At 32.8% G+C, this 17,400-nt stretch overlaps 1 protein-coding gene across 2 annotated transcripts in view; it reads right to left on the reverse strand.

The window, feature by feature from the left end:
• The window catches only part of Tmtc2 (Transmembrane O-mannosyltransferase targeting cadherins 2), a 238,728-nt gene that overhangs the window by 103,084 nt on the left and 118,244 nt on the right, over positions 1-17,400 (reverse strand). For both annotated transcript variants that reach the window (XM_035875527.2, XM_085659519.1), the window contains exons 2-5: positions 12,621-12,861; positions 11,722-12,018; positions 7,692-8,610; positions 2,733-2,847 (exon numbers count right to left, since the gene is read on the reverse strand). In XM_035875527.2, the coding sequence (XP_035731420.2) occupies positions 2,733-2,847; positions 7,692-8,610; positions 11,722-12,018; positions 12,621-12,861 (1,572 nt within the window). The remainder of the gene's footprint in view (positions 1-2,732; positions 2,848-7,691; positions 8,611-11,721; positions 12,019-12,620; positions 12,862-17,400) is intronic.

Below are 17,400 nucleotides of genomic sequence, written 5' to 3' on the forward strand. Positions count from 1 at the left end.
TCCCTTGGCGTTAATTTGCTATCGCCATAAAGCACTGGGGAAACGTATATTATAGAGAGTGAGGGAGAGAGAAAGAAAGAAAGAGAAATGGGTAGAAAGAGAAAAGTGAGAAAAGCTAAAATAAATACAATAAAGAGAAGAGGGATACCAGTAGAAACTCTATTTTCTCTCGCACTGCTCAAATCCACTCGTGTGCTGTTAAAGCTCTAAGTCAGTGAATTTACTTTCACGCGTTCGATGTATCGTCAAAAATCACAATGACAATGAAAGAGATTCTTGGGAATTTCTTTGAGTTATGAAATCTTCTAAATTTTGTTTATCTTTGACAACTATGACATTTAAAAATGACGAAAATAATGAGACAAATGGAGAAATAAAAAATTTAACGGGTTCACTATTGAATTAAGCTTATACTGATTTCATATTTACATATAAATAGAATATATGTATATTTATATTATATATTGACTTTCAATAATACTCGTATTGTATCTTTATTACAAAAGATACTTTTTATATTATATTTCAGTTTTATCAATTTAGTTCTTTAAATTTTACAAAATAAATCTTGAAAACATTTCAAATAAAATCTGCAGAACCCGTTCTCGATGATCTAATAAAACGAATATTTTGTTTTTCTCCGAATCAACCTAGCAATTTATCATCGTATACTTTAAGATGAAGAAAGAATTATAACTTAGTCTTATTAAGAAATAAACTTTTAGTCCTTTGAATTTCAAAAGATAAATCTTGAAAACATTTCAAATAAAATCTGCAGAACCCGTTCTCGATGATGATCTAATAAAATGTATATTCCGTTTTTCTTCAAATCTATCTGGCTATTTATCATTATATAGTTTAAGATGAAGAAAGAAGAAATAGATCCTGAATAATAGTAGAAAGATTCGAAAAGACAAGGAGAATTGTGTAATCTTGATTCTGTAAAGTACTTTCTCTACGTAAATAATGGTGGAGTACTGTGTACGTAGACAAGGAGAAAGAGAAGAGAAAGCGAGAAATAGAGATTGAGAGAGAGAGAGAGAGAGAGAGAGAGAGAACGCATAGTATGTAGAGAGGCTTATCACGAGCTCGCAGAGGGATACCCATGGTCGGCTTATCGACTCAGCAACTCGACAGGATTCAACATCAACTCTCTTCCTCTCTCTCTCCCTTTGTATATCTATATCTCTCTTGCTCTCTCTCTCTCTCTTTTACTGCATATATATATATATATATATATATATATATATTATCTCTCTTCGTCTATTCGTAGAAGCTAGAGAGTGTCGAAAGATGATGGCCGTCGATCGAAGGATATGGAGGGACTGAAGATGTTCGTCGAAGGTATGTGCCAAATAGGAACGAACGCGTTGATGCACGCACACGTCTGAATATATATGTATATGTCTATGAGTATCTATCTGTGCTTAGGAGGAACCACGTAAGAGGTAGAGAGATAGCAGCTCAGGGTTGAGCTATACTGACCGATATTACGTACTTAAGGAGCTTCGTGGTCGTCCGTTGATATAGCTACGATGGTAAACAGAATTTCTTAGTCCTCGCAAGCTAAGGAAGCTCGATTTATCGTCCCGATTTATCGTTCCTCGAGTCGAGCCCTCTCAGCCGATCTGTGAATGTCTTAAGCTCATTTTCTTCTTTCCTACTTCGTTTCTCCTCTTACTTTTTTCGTTTTTTCTTTTCTTTTTCTCTTTATCCTTCTCTTTCTTTCTCTTTCTTCGGTCTTCCGCCATACTCCTCGTGTACTTATTAATACGTTTATTATACTGATTAGACGGCATTATTCCTTCTTTTTTATCTGTTACATTCATCTGACTTATTTTCGCACGTATATGTAGGTACATGTAATATCTATGGATCGGATAACAAAACGTTCGTCCAGAGATATACTTTTGTCCGATATATGTTTGATCTTATCTATTTCATTCTCAGAGATATTAACCCCTTAAACGGAAATGACTAGTATGAATTTTCTGAAAGTCAATAATCGACTTTGACGGAATACGTCGCTTACATATTTACATAAGTGTTTTATTAATATATTTTCTTTTTAAAAAGTTTTTACTGATTCGTGTAAAGAAATCATGTACCTGAAGCAAATTATAAAGAAATTTTACGATTCATTAGCAGTGATATTACATAATCCAAATAGATACGTTTGCTTTAAAATAAATTGTAAGGCATGGGGTTAAATAACATATTGCAAAATTTTATATGTCCCAGTGATTGCGGAAACCAAAAATATTTATTAACTACATTCAGTAACCAATTTATATTATGATAAAAAATATACATATATATATATATATACATATATATAATATATATTGCTTCGATCACTTTTATAATCACTATATAATTGATAACAATTATAAGTCACTCTTTTAAGAATATTTTAGTAATAAATTTGTTCGATGTATTTAACATGTAAATCAAATTAATTCCCTTTTAAAAATAGAACATTTATCTAAAGCAAACGTTACTTAGTCCTTATTTAATCAAATCACGTTTATTATTAATCTCTTAAAATATGATTTTCGTTTAGACTGATTCGTCTCGTTATATAATTTCATCTCTTCCCCAAATATTACATAGCAATTTGTCTATATTTTAGTCGTACCATAGAATGGAGAGGAAAAATAAAACTCGTAGTAGAAATGGATTATTGGTTTTACATTTGTCGAAAGAGGAGTATCAGAGGGAAGGGTACTTACAGATTGTAGTGTACGTCCGCCATATTCGGTCGATATCGAAGTGCCTGCGTGAATGCTTCCTCTGCTTCGGCCACGCGTCCCTGAGCACTGAGAACGCTTCCCAAATTACCGTAAGCTGTAATCAAGCAGCATGCGAATTTTGTTGAGATTTATATATATATATATATGAATATATATATATATATATATATATATATATTCATATTCACAATACAAATGAAATATAACATTGGCCAAAGAGATAAATGGAAAATATAATAGCATCATCGGATTCATTCATAAATAAGTATCATTTTATCATAACAAACTACTTATTTACAAAGACATTTATGAGTCAATCCAATGTAGGGGAATATGACATATGACCATTTTTCAATAGGAAATTGTGTGTATGTATATATATATATATATATATATATATATATATATATATATATTTTATTAATCGTAAAAACTTCAATAAAATAATCTTTCTAATAAATGATTAATACTGTTCAAATATTACTGTTATAGATAAATAAATCCGTTTATAAATGAAACTTTGAGAGTGAATTACGTCTATCTCATCTTTTGCTACGATTAATTCGTTCGGATAATCGTCGTTTTTTAACCACAGACCACCCAAGCAAATAATGAAATACTTTAGCTAATTAATATTATAAATATTTCACTTAATAAGTTTACATATAATTAAAAAATCATCAAGATTACGATAATCTCTTGGCATCTACTACCTCTCTTCCCTTTTAATCAACAATGTATGCTTAATCACCCCATTACATGGTACAAAGTTATATAGTCGAGCTGTTAAATGATCGGAGAGGAAGTGCTCAGGAAGGGTCTTAAACGAGCGCGTGCACGCATATGCTGCTCTTTGAGTAGTATAAGCAAACGAGCTAACGTAACCGAGGACTATCACATTGCATGAATTTACTTAAGACCTACTTTCTAAAGTATTTCGTGTTACAACTTTCTCAATAGGTGAACTTCATATCAAAGAAACATTATTAGACAAAACATAAAAAAAATATATATATATATTTGTAAGAAGAGATAAGAACTATACATCTGATGGGAATAGTTAGCTCGGCAACGTAAGAGGATTAAAATATTAATTGAAAACTCGTATCGCGTGCCATCACGTTGAGCTCGCTGATGTTTACGATAAAGAGAGAAAATGAATTTTCGTTTTATCCAGTCGGAGATCGCTTCCCATCGCGTTATACGCCTCGATCGACCTGTTAATCTAACTTTCCGCGCATGTACCGTGTATATAAGTATCTACAGGAACTATTTTATGGAAAATACGAAACTCGTGAAAATTCAATCGAATTAAACGTCTGATGTATTTTGATGATGGTGTAATTTCTTTTCTGTTTATATATATATATATATATATATATATATATATATATTATTTACACATAATATTGCATAAAAAATATATATGTTTGTATGTATTTTATAGATTGTAGAAAATGTTGGCCCTATTACTTTGATTTTCTACTCTACTCTAACATTTTTCTCTCGTTCATTGGTGCGTGTCTAATCATTCCCGTTATACGCTACATTGACGTGTTTGGTTCGTGGTTAAATTATTGGTAAAGAGCAGGAAATCGCGGTTAAGCGAGCCGAGGAACGTAGTTAGGCTCCTTTTTGTTTCTCTTATTCATTTTTTTTCCCTATTTACCAGTAGTTCTCTTAAATCAACGAGCGTTGAAGGAAACTCTTTCGAAGGTGTATTTCTTCGAGATTTTCGAATGTTAACGCTTAACGTCACGAACATAAATAAACTAACACCTATGTAATGATTTATAACACATTCATAGAAATCTATATGTATACGTCGATATGTCGAGGCAACAAAATGTAAATTTATTCTCGAAGTGAGGCAGCCTATTAACACGGTAACACGCAATTTCTGTCGGCGCAATTAAAAGGTGTCGTGACGTCGTTGACGACGATGAGGGTGCTGGAAGCGTCGCTCGAAGGCACCGACGCTGCCGGTGCGCGCGCGTTTGCACGACCCCTCGCGTGATCGTCCTCACAGTGCCAAGAGAAAGAGAGAAAGAGAAAGAGAGAAAGAGAGAGAATGAGAGAGAGAGAGAGAAGAGAGAACCTTTTCTACCGAGCTTCTCCGATGAGAAGATTAAAAAAGGAATAACACGAGGACGGTCGTCGACGCCAGTTCTATTGCATGTCGCATCCAGAAAAAGAAACATTCATTATGCATCGCAAGGTCTTCGACCGAATGATATAAAAACGATGATGATAAAGATCTACGAGATACAATGTTTCATTAACACATTGTCAATTAATTTGACATTTATCATACTGATTAAACATTCTTTCTCGTTTATCTGTTACATTTATCTGACTTGTTTTGAAATATACAATGTATATGGGTAGGAAAAGTCATTCAATGAGTCATGAATTCATTAATCTCTAGCTATAAATGTTTATTATTATAACGTTCGTATATTCAGTGAGTAATCTAAATTTGAAAATAGGAATATTTCCATAACTTTTAAATGATAAAAATAAATAATGTTTGTTTCGTACAATACGTTTAATTCGAACAAAGCTGATCTACTATCGATTGAGAATTATTATTAATGGAAAATAATATTATTTAAAAAACAATTATATTCATCGACATTTCATTAAATGAAACTTGATTTTGTTATTACACAAATATTGTAAAACAAATTGAAACATATTTAAAACTGTTTAAAGACTATCAAGAATTTGTCTAGCTTATTATTTTAGAAAAATGAAATAATGAAAAAAAAGTAAAAGAAAATTTTATATTCAATATAATTTACAATAATGATATTATAATGTTTTCTTTAGAGATATATAATATATTAAAATTGTAACACAGATTAGATATAAATTGATATTGCTATTAGGATATAAAATTAAAGACAATTGAATATCCTTAATAAGTGAATTTTCAGTTATTTATGAAATTCGGAAATTCATATATTTGTTTATAATGATCATAATAAGATTTAAATATAATGTAAATTGAACATTCGATGACAATGTACATTGATTAATTCACAATTTTGAAATGATACTGCATCTAATTCATACAGTATTTATAATACAGTCAAAATAATTTAGACAATTCGCGAATTGTTAAGATTAAGAGCTAAAGTTAAAACCGAGAATATAAATAATAAATGTGGTACCTATACGTATCTATATGGAATTATTCTTTGATTATCGTCGTTAATACGTTCATTGTTCTTCCGGTGTATCACTTCTATTGATAAATATTGACGTATAATTCAATTGATTTGATTGAAATTGACAAACGATATGTTTCATTGGTAATAATTATTGATTCATCAATATCCAGTCAAATTTCAAGTCCGTTCCGAAATAGGAAATCCAAATTATCTCCCAGTATCAATTGTTTACAAATGATAATACGTATTGCGTAAATTTAACGAACATTGACATTACGTAACAACAGTAGTAACATATAAGCGAACTTAATAAGAGCGTACTGAAATAAGTACGAAGGAAGAAAAATAGTACTATTTTCAAGTGGACAAGATGTCCGACGGAAATAAACCTGCCGAAAGAGAATTATAATCCAGTCTGGAGGCCACGTAAACGTCGTTGGAAGATAGTGCCTCGATCGAGGGTCTACATAAAAATAGACAGAGACGAATGACGGCGAGGAAAGCAAAAAAAGATGAACGAAAAGATGGAAAGGTGACGTAGACTGAAAGAGAAAGAGAGAGAGAGAAAGAGAGAGAGAAAATAAAAAAAGAAAGAGAAAGAGAGAGAGAGAGAGTACACCGCGTTACCCGATCGCATGTCATGTATTCACCTTGACGACGATTTTATAGACACGGTAAGCGGATGTCTAGCTGGCCTGGAAGTTCAAAATGAAAAGCGGGATAGCATACACTTGTCGAAAGTACAATGGCCTTCTGTATGTACGTGTCTGTGTATATATATATACATATATATATATATATATATGATACATATATAATGGAATAGAACGACCCCTGCAATATACGTCGGCCATGCGAAATTACATCTTTTCTTTCTCTTCTACAGTTCTTTCTTTTTCCTTCTTCGCGTCTTGTCGGCACTCTTTTATCACGCCTCAATGTCGATTGTTCCCGGTTGAATTCCTACCTTTATACGATATTCTTGGAAAATCCTTCAATTCATCGCTTTAATTTTTGTAGAATCTGAATGACTTTTGTTATTTCTTACTCTTTGTACAAACATTCAAATAAATTTATAAGAAATTATATTTATCGTTCTGTTATTGTTAACTTATATTTAAATTAAATTGACAATACTGTCAGGAAAAAATAAAAATTATTTTTTTTACGACAATTATTTTGCATAAAAATAAAATGATAGAAATGAGGAAGGAAATAAAATGAATATAAATGACAATTATTTTGCATACAAATAAAATGATATAAGAGAAGTTGGAATAAGCGTTGAATGAATTAATGAATCGTAAAGAGAAGAATCGAAAGGTATAATTTTTTCATAGTAAGAATGAAAAATAAATAATTCATTTATTCTTTTATAGTGGAAGAAATTAACTTTCCAATGAATGATTTATCTTTTTAGAAAGTTATAGGAAAAAAATATTATACTATCTATTAAGTAAATATTAAAACATAAATAATGGAAACAATTACAATTTTATAATTTTTCTTACTAAATTTAATGGAAAATTATATTATCGTGCATACATTATTTTTAACATTATTTCGATGTATAATTATTAAATTTATTAATAAATTATAATTTTGAAAGAAAAAGAAGAAAAAAGAACATGTACTTTTGAGGGTTAAATCTTCCTGACGAGTTAAATATTTTTCTCTAGTTAAACAGTTCAAAGAAATCCTTTAGATAAAAAACGATTAAAGGATAAAAATAAAAATCGAATAGTTCAATGAATAAACTAACCTTTCGGCGGATTGACGTGAAGAGCAGACTTGTAAAGACTTTCTTCGTCGTACCAATCGGTATTACGTAAAAGAGTCTTAGCAGACATAAGTCCAATGAGGATTGCTGTAGCAAGTAAAACGGATCTACCACGTGTCCTTGATCCGTGTCTTCTAGCGATTCTATAGCATGCCGAGATAGCAGCACCAACGATGAGACACGCACCCACGCTCGGTAGATAGAGTATTCTCTCTGCGATGACAAATCCAACATAGAAGAAGAGGTTGCTGGCTGGAAGGAAGGGAAGTACGAGAAAACCTAGGGATATCGCGATCGACGTAGCTGCAATTCGTTTCTGATTGCTTGTGTTGATGTTAGAAAATCCATAAGTTTGTCCACAGGACAGGTTCATGGCTCTTTTCACGCAATGACAATCACCGATCGGTCCGTTATTGTTGTTGTTAGCTGCACGACAGCCATCGGTGTGACAGCCACCCGTTCGTCTTCCAGCACAAACTGGACACCTCGTCGAGACGTTTCGTTGATAAATCTGAACTTGAATGCTACTAGTAGAGCCACTTTCCTTGATACCACGTCTTAATCCTTTTGCTGCCCAAAATGCTGCTCCTGCTAGTACCGTATAAAGACAGGCCGATTCGAGATTCCTCGAGTCTAGTAGACTAGTGATCCGTGGAACGGCGTCCATCGACCAATCAAAACTCAACGTGCTCGGACACAGCAACATTCTAGCACTGGCCGCTGGAAGGTAAAGGAAGGTCAAGCCCCGCGTTAAACGCGATGGATGTCTTGCCGTTGGATTGTCCGCGCTTGCAAATTCGGGCCTCGAGCCGGCGATCCTTAGACGACCCACTACCAAAAGGGCTAAAGTACCCGATAGAATGCTTAGACTACGACCACGTGTCCACCATCCACAGTTCACCTAAAATTTTACAAAGAATTTATTAGATCGTTGTAATTGTTTTATCCTTTTTGAATGAATATTATACTACATAAAATTTTACTCCTTGTTAATTTGTTAATTAGGAAATATGCGATAATTTGCCATTTAGAAATATATCTTTATCGGAAAAAATGAAATAATCGCATCTTATTTAAGACAGTCTCATGTTCTTCCAATTATATCATACTGCTGTAAAATATGAATCGATAAATTCATAGAGAATTTTGCCATTTTTAGCAAATAAGATTATTAAATTACATTAAAAATTCATCTGTATAACAATAATGTTTTTTGAATAAATTATTTATTTATATATCAGTGAATTTGCTACTTGTCATGAATTATATATAAAACATATTGCATAATAATAATATTTAGTTGATTCATTCAAATAGGTGTAGTAATAAATAAAGAATTCATTACAATATAGCAGCATTTATTTATAATTCATTGAATTTATAATTATAAATTCAAGTAATATTTAATATATCATCTTCTAATCAGAATTCTTAGTTTTATCACTTTGCATAGCTACTGCATTAATTCATAATTAAATACTATTTCATTGTAATAAACTCCTAATATATAACAACATTTATTTATGAATCATATTTGTATTTCAACGTATGTATCTATATATGATACGGATATGCCCACTCGTCTAAAAAAAAGTGATGCTTCAAAAAACACGAATTTTGGCTTATAACCCGCATAAGGAAACAAAATTCAAGAGAGATAAAGCCTTTAGTGAGGTAGGAGGCCGTCATTGTTGTAATAGACGTTCTACGGTACAATAATTTCTTTCAATGAACTACTCCACAAACAAAGGCTAGAAAAAGATGAGAAAGATAAAAGCGTAGAAAGTAGACACAGTCATGGTAGAGCACTCGTTCTCATCAAATTCGTCGGAGCGTTACTTTAGCTTGCTAGTTTTCTCACTCCTAGTGCAAGCATTGTCTTTTATGCAAATACATGACGCTTCTCTCTCTCCCTCTCTCTTTTTCTTTCTCTCTATCTCTCTATCTCTTTCGTAACTTTATAACCGATTTTACTCCTCGAATAGCGACGGTCTTATTTATTTTTCTTTGATTGATAATAATCTTTACTGAATGCTTTTATCCGCACACCTCCTTCCCTTTATTCACTATCATCATTCTCTTCGTGTGCAATGTGGACAATAAGATTTGCTCGACTCGTGAATAAACTTCATAAATTGGAAACAAATGAGTGAGTTTTCATTTCGATTCAATCGTGTTAAAATTTGACTTGATGACAAACAAGAGATATGAAGAGAAGAGATAGGTACAAAAGAACAATTGCGTTAGATAAAATTTCTGTCGTGTGCGCTAGTAATCTATATTACGTTATTCGAATCAGAGAAAAGAAATCAATGATATAAATATTATTGATTTGCTATAAAGAATATACGAAATGTTGGCGATTATTAATTCTCCCAATTATTTTAAAAATCACTTACTTTCTGAAATTGATCTTAGTCTTTGTTATCTCAACAAAATTCTATATATTTTTCAATACAAGAAAGAAAAAGGAAAAGATATGAAGTTGAAAGAAAAACAAAAAAAGAGAAAGAAAGAGAAAGAGAAAGAGAAGAAGAAAAATTCTTAAGTCATCCGCTAGATTCCAAATGGTAACAAAGCTGTCTCGATAACCAAGAATACTAGGAGGGATATTCTGCTCTGCTCGATGGTGGGTGGTCCTATGGAAAAGACAGGTCTTGAGATAGAATAAACTATGGGAAAACATTCATGAAGGAGAAAGAAAAAGAAAGAGAATCGAAGAAAGTAAATCAAGAAAAAGATTCAAGAGAATATATGAGAGGAGAAAAATCCAAAGAGGAAGATGAAGAAAATAGATATGATAAGAAAAGAGAAAAGAAACGAAAGAGGTCGAAACGAAAATTGCTGAAAGAAGGAATACAAACGAGTATTATTGCGTACGATTATTATTCTCAAGAATCTTGGAAAAGTGTTGTAAGATACGAGAAAGATCATTGGCACCATTCCAGAGTTCAAAACGCATCATCTCTGATAGTGCCAGGCGAGAGAAGCTGACTGTTGGTAGCAGCATCAGATGGAAATAGGAGTAAGGCAAGGAAAGAGAGAGAGAGAGAGAGAGAGAGAGAGAGAGAGAAAGAGAGAGAGAGAGAGAGAAAGAGAGAGAGAGAGAGAGAGAGAGAACGAGACAAATAGAAAGTGGAGTGGGGGAGCTCACAACATGCATCACACGAGGCGTCTACTGCATCCAGTGCATCTAGTGCATCCGGATGCAGCATGCGCGAAAGGAGAAGGAGTTGACGAAGGAAGGAAGGTAGGGGGTTTCTCAGCAAGGGTTCAACGGGGCAAAGCGTCAGCCTGAAGCTGGCTGATGCCGCTTATGCTGCTTCACCGTGTATCAACTCCCTGTCTCTAACAGCATGCCACGCGTTTACACATGCTGCCGCTATGGCATTACGTTACCGGCTTTACTGATGCTGCCTATCCCATCCTAGTACCTATAGAAATATATAGTTAGATAGGCTTGCAAGGAGAAAAAGAGGGAGAGGAAGAGAGAGAAAGAGAGAGAGAGAGAGAGAGAGAAAGAGAGAAGATAATATGCACACAGATATACATGCATACTGAGGAAAATACAGTGTAAGTTTAATTATTACTGCTAACTCCTCAAAATATATTTTCATTTCTTTCTTTTCTCTCTCTTTCTTTTCTTCTTTTATTTCGCTGTTTAAAGTTTCCGCTTGAATATCATATACAGAAATCGTCTTTCCCATGAATAAGATGAAACTTTTTTCTCGTCATGAGAATCAAAAAATTGCCTATTCTGTTTGCAATATTATCTAGCTAAATCTTTATATATTTCTTAGGAAATGTGTTGTATTGTAACTGTCATCTCTTAAGAATTCTTTATATTTTTTTACTTGGTTTTTTCGCGAGGTTGACGAGACTTTACATTTCAGTTATTTGATACTTAAAATTAAGATTACACATTTAATTATGGATTATACTGCGTTGTTAACTTTCTTACGGATAAATTCTTATCCGTTTGTGTATGCGTATAGTGTATAGTATATTTTACCTTCCGATTTGATTCGCCACGACAGAGTTCCCACAAGAGGCAAAGGGCCAGCGAGGATATACCGGTCTCTTTGGCAAGTGTCGCCAGGGTCGACGATATCAAAGCCAGTAAGAGAAGGAACGGTGATCTGCTTTGGTCACAGTATGTGGAGTATGCCAGAAAGGCCGTCAAGGTCAGGAAACAAGCTAGGAGATCAGCACGACCAACTATTCCAGCCACGGCTTCACTGTGAATAGGATGAACCGCGAAAAGGAAACCAGTGATCGCGTGACCGAGATTGTTTCTCCCTGGTAGAACCTAAACATCATAATTTAGAAATGAGACGTTAATTGATGCATTTTTATAATAGGATATTAGCTTAAAGTCAAAATCATTTGATATATCTTAAGACATTTTTATTATATAGTTTTTTTTTCTTTTTTGATTTTTATTATTTGGTATTAATACTAATATAGGTATAGTGTATTACAGAAGAAATTAAATGCTTAAAAAAATTAAAATATTTCGTCATCGATCAAATATTGATTAATATGACAGCGAAGAAAGATAATAGAAAATAAAAAGTTATAAAAAACATAACTAATTTCGAATTAATTTTTTATTATAAAATCCTTAGAATCCTGTAGTGCTGTAAATCTCAGTCTATCATCATTCAACATAAACTTCATGAGATTTACGGTATCTATCATATGAAGATCGTAAACGTAATATTCTGGGATGAAATGGGCTCTAAGAATTTTATTTGTTAGGGTCACCGTAACGTGTTTGATAACAACACAAGAAGATATGCTCTACAGGTGTCTTTATTATCTCGAAATTGCTAACTTAAACATTACATGAATCAATAACAATGCCAAGGTTCCTCCTTTAAAGGAGAAACCATAATATTGGAAACTCACCTTTCTGGCGACCCTGACGACGAGAATCGTGCAGGCAGCGTGCAAAACGACGTTCACTAAATGATAACCCCAGGGATCGAGATTACCGAGCAGATAATTTAAACGGAATGTTGCGACGCAAAGTGGTCGGTAACTGCCATGAGAACCACTGTCTCTTAAAGGTGTTCCCCAAAAATCATTTTCCAATAGCTGAAACCATGGCGTGCTTGATAGCAGGTCTGGATTCGTTAGGATAGCCCTTCTGTAATAGAAAAATAAAGTAATTATTAGTATGTGATCGATAACAAATATCATTATTATAATATATTATTATTTATTATTGTAATATACATTAATTGATATTTTTTTTGCCTACCAAACAAATGATTCACGATATTAATTATTTACTAATTATTATCGATACTGAACAACCTATAAGAAAAGTAAATGTTAGCAAAATTAGTTAACGTTTTCGCATAGATAAGAAACTGTTCGATACTTCATACTGGTCTTGAATTTTTTATATTAACATAACAATCAATAACAAGTATGTCTCAAAAAATTCTCTTTCCGACAGTATTCACGATAACTTTGAAAAGAAAAAAACCGATTAATGTTGACACGAGTGACTTTCATTAAAATCATTGAATGTTTTGTATTTGTATCTCTAACTATTCTTTCCTGGTAGATCGTTGGCTACGAACGCAATAGAGCGTTATTGCGTTCTTGGATAAATAGTCAGACTCAAATATTATTTGCTTCAAGAAAATCCCCATGATAGGGAGATTGTTGTTTTAACCAGGACAATCTTATCATCAGGCTCGATAGTCAACCTCCAGCTTAGTACTATATCACCTAAGGGACTGTCGAAAGCATTCCTGTCGGTCTTTGGGCTATAGTCTATGTAAGTGAAAGGGCTGAAGTTCATGACAAAGAGGGAAGTAGAGAGAAGAGAGGTGGTATAGGAAATTTGGAGCAGTTGGAGGATATCGGAAGAACGAGATGTTACGACGATGATTTAGATGAGAACCATTTAACTGGTTTTTTCGTTACGAACAACTTGCTCTATCTTTTCTCCTTACGGCCGAAGTAAGTGTCACCGAAGTTTTACCTTTTTTCATCCCCCAACCTTTATACGCCCTCCGTCGTTTCTTTCCCTCCCAAACGATCGTGCAAATTTGTTCCTCGGTAGAAAATAACACTACGGTGATTATTGAAAATTTATCACTCGAATTTTCTCTTTTCTTTGGTTTTTTCCTTTTCTTCTCTCTCTCTCTCTCTCTTTTTCTCTCTCTCTCTCTCTCTCTCTTTCTCTCTCTTTCTCTCTTTCTCTTGCATTCGTCTTAAGGGCTCGGAAAATTCCAGGAATTGAGGAATGAGGACTTGTGAAAAGTGGTGGAGAGAGGAAGAGGCTTGAGTTGCAGAATAATGAACTAAACGAAGACGGCGAGTTCGGAAAGACCTCTTTTGTTACGTCCTGGCTCCTTTCATCGGTTTTATTACGCTCTGTAATGAAATATTCCACGTTTATGCCATTTCGTTGTTCAAATACGGAATCCTAAGTTTTCTCCCGCCTTTATTGTTCCTCTTTTTATCATCTTATATAATATAGAAGAATATGATTTTAAATGGCGATAGTAAAACAAGGATTGTGATATAATTTCATTTCATAATCCAATGAAAATATGTAAATAACAAAATGATACAATTTTCAATAAAAATCTTGACTTTCCCTGTTTAGCAATTAATCATTCGACTTTTTTATCCTTTATTACATTTTTCGACGATTCTGTTCAATAAGATTCTTGCAACGTGCCGACTCTGATTATCTTATTACACATTCATTCTTCAAAATTCATTCGTACAATCAATCACGCATAACCATTACTTTATCTAATTTTAACCATTACTTTATTTAATTTTTACTATGAAAAATAAATAAATAAATAAAAGCACTTACTATCGTCATATTTTTAACATCATTATTTCGTATCTTACAGTAGTATTATACAATATAATTTTTGATAAATCGATTTGGAAATCATAATTCTGTTAGGCTTCTTCTTTTTTTTGTTTTCGAAAAGTCAATAAAAAAATTCTCACACGAGAATTTACACGAGAAATAGAGAGAGAAAGAGATAGAGAGAGAGAGGGAGAGAGAGAAAGAGAGAAAGAGAGAGAGAGAGAGAGAGAGAGAGAGAGAGAGAAAGAGAGTGAGAGAGAGAGCGTAATCGACAAGAAACGATAAAAAAGTTTGACGTTCAAATAGACGAGCTCTCGCCTATTTGAGAGAGATGGAGAGAGAGAGAGAGAAAGAGAGAGAGAGAAAGTTTTGGGCGTTAGTATCGAATCGATCCACTGTTACTCGAGTCGATCAATATTCATAGACACGACACGAGTCGAAACTCGGTGCGTCTTCAAATTCTGATACCGCGGGCAACACACCTGAGCCGTCATCGTTGTAATCGAGTCAAGGATACGTAAACTTTGCGCTAATAATTTCGTGCCGGGTTACCTGGAACACTCTCTCACTACGTGCATCGTTTCGATCGATAGCACTGTCTTAGTTATATAAACTTAGTAACATCGTGTATCGTCGAACTTTTGACAAACCAAGACGATAAGGAAGAAGGGAAGACAGACAGAGAGAAAGAGAGAGAGAGAGAGAGAGAGAGAGAGAGAGAGAGAGAGAGATCTTGACAATCATATATTATAATATTTATTTAAGTACTATTTTTATAAACAAATTTATTTTTGATAAGCACTATTTACTTATAGAAATAGCTATTTTAACAGATCAAGTTATATAAGATAAAATTTTTAAAATTTTTGAAAAAGAAATAATTACGTATGCGAACTAATTGCAAGTCAATAATTTGGAAAAGTTGAATTTATTTATTCTTAAAAAAAGTTATATTTATTTATTCTGTTTACTATATTTATTCTGTTTTAATATTGATCTACACTATGATATTATAGAACTATTAAAGAAATATATATGCACGTTTAATAGATATTACTTTTATTAGAATTATCGGCTTATATCAGATACATTATATAAAAGAAATAGGAAATGATATGAACAAATGAAATCATTTAAAAGATTAAAAGAGTTAATCTCTTAATTATATTCCATTAGGATCGATTTGAGATACTCAAAAGACTTCATATCCAATTAACTTCCTCGCTGAATGTATTCATTTTCTATTATTCGTCACGATATATATTTATTATTCGTCGCAATAAATGAAATGATGAATTCCACAGAGAAAATTAACGTCGAGAGTAAAAACATAAACCCGTTCGCGTTCACTTGGTTTCACCTTTTCCTTTAGCTTCTTTCTTTCTTCTCACTCTTTGCTACGGCAAAGTAGGTCGTCTCGTGGCTCGTATAACGCGTCAATGGTGGCAGATGGACTCGAAAATCGTGCCTGACGCCACGCTGTAGAAGATATTTCTTAACACCCCCAAACCTTCTCCGCCCTTCTGATTCATGTCGTCCTTTTACGTTCTCTGTACTTTCTTCGAATTATTTCCAAGTGAACGAACTACCAAGTCGGTCAGCTTTAGTACGAAAGGTATACACTATTTATTCTATATATGTATTAAAGTTACGTATATATATATATACATTGTTGTATATATATATATATATATATATATATATATATACGATAGTAAATATATAAAATTTGTGTAAATTGTAGGAAGAAAGATAAAAAATTTGAAGAAGCAAGGAAAAACGAAGACAATTAATCTTTATTCATAGCAATTGCAGTATTTCTAAATCCTCGTCGTTGACTAATGAAAAAGAGTGACTATTGATATTTACCTCCTTTAAAAATTATTTTTCTACAAACCAGTCATCAGTTTAATTTTTATCTAACAAAGACCTAATCTGTTTCATTTTTTCTTAATTCGAACTCAACTCAACTCGATTCAATTACGACGACGACATCAAAACGTCTGCATTTAAATTCCACTAAATTCGTGAGAATTTTATTGCTGTGTTTACTTACATACGTACATATGTGAATGTATGTGTATACGCATACACGCGTTTAAATATTTATATGTTGTGTCTGCATAGATAATGTATGTTTCAAAATAGCCATGGCATATGTTAAATTTCTCGCTTATCTTCATTACGTTTGCTTGTTACATTTTCTATCTGTCTCTTTGTTTCTCTTTTTCTCTCTCTTTTCCTTTCCATTTGCGTATTTCACGAAAGAGATGAAATTGCTTCGTCAGAGCAATTTGTTACTTCATCGCACTATTATAATAAAAATTCGAGACCAAATTGCGGAATAGCAAGATTGCAGGCTTTTACTTCATTTTACCCTTTTCATCCCCTTAAACTGCTACGTTGACTCGTTCCTTTTTACTGACAATCCTTATACTTTTAGAAGGAAAAATAAGAAACTGATAGTTTTTAAACAACGAAATCGTATTTATCCAAAGGAGGTATATATTCTTTTATACATTAGTAATATCCCCTGTTTTTTTTTTTTTTTCTAAAAAATCATTATTTCTTAAATCTTCACTTATTTACAGTAAGAAAAAGAAAAAATATGTATACATATAATACAAAAATATTATTGATGATAGATGGTGTTGACGCACACGTGCATCTCTCAGTTGTTAATAGTACTTTTTTCTAAGGATTATATATCACCATTGGAAATATCTGCTCTTGGAAACTCGTTGGATACTCGTTAAGAAAACTCATAGATAAAAAACACATTGCCAGCTATGTCCAAGCTTAGATATTTTTAGTCAAGTACCTAGTCTTCAATAATGT

Source organism: Vespa mandarinia, chromosome 1 (assembly GCF_050613455.1).
Source record: "Vespa mandarinia isolate Hongniang chromosome 1, ASM5061345v1, whole genome shotgun sequence".
In the NCBI taxonomy this organism is placed as follows: domain Eukaryota; kingdom Metazoa; phylum Arthropoda; class Insecta; order Hymenoptera; family Vespidae; genus Vespa; species Vespa mandarinia.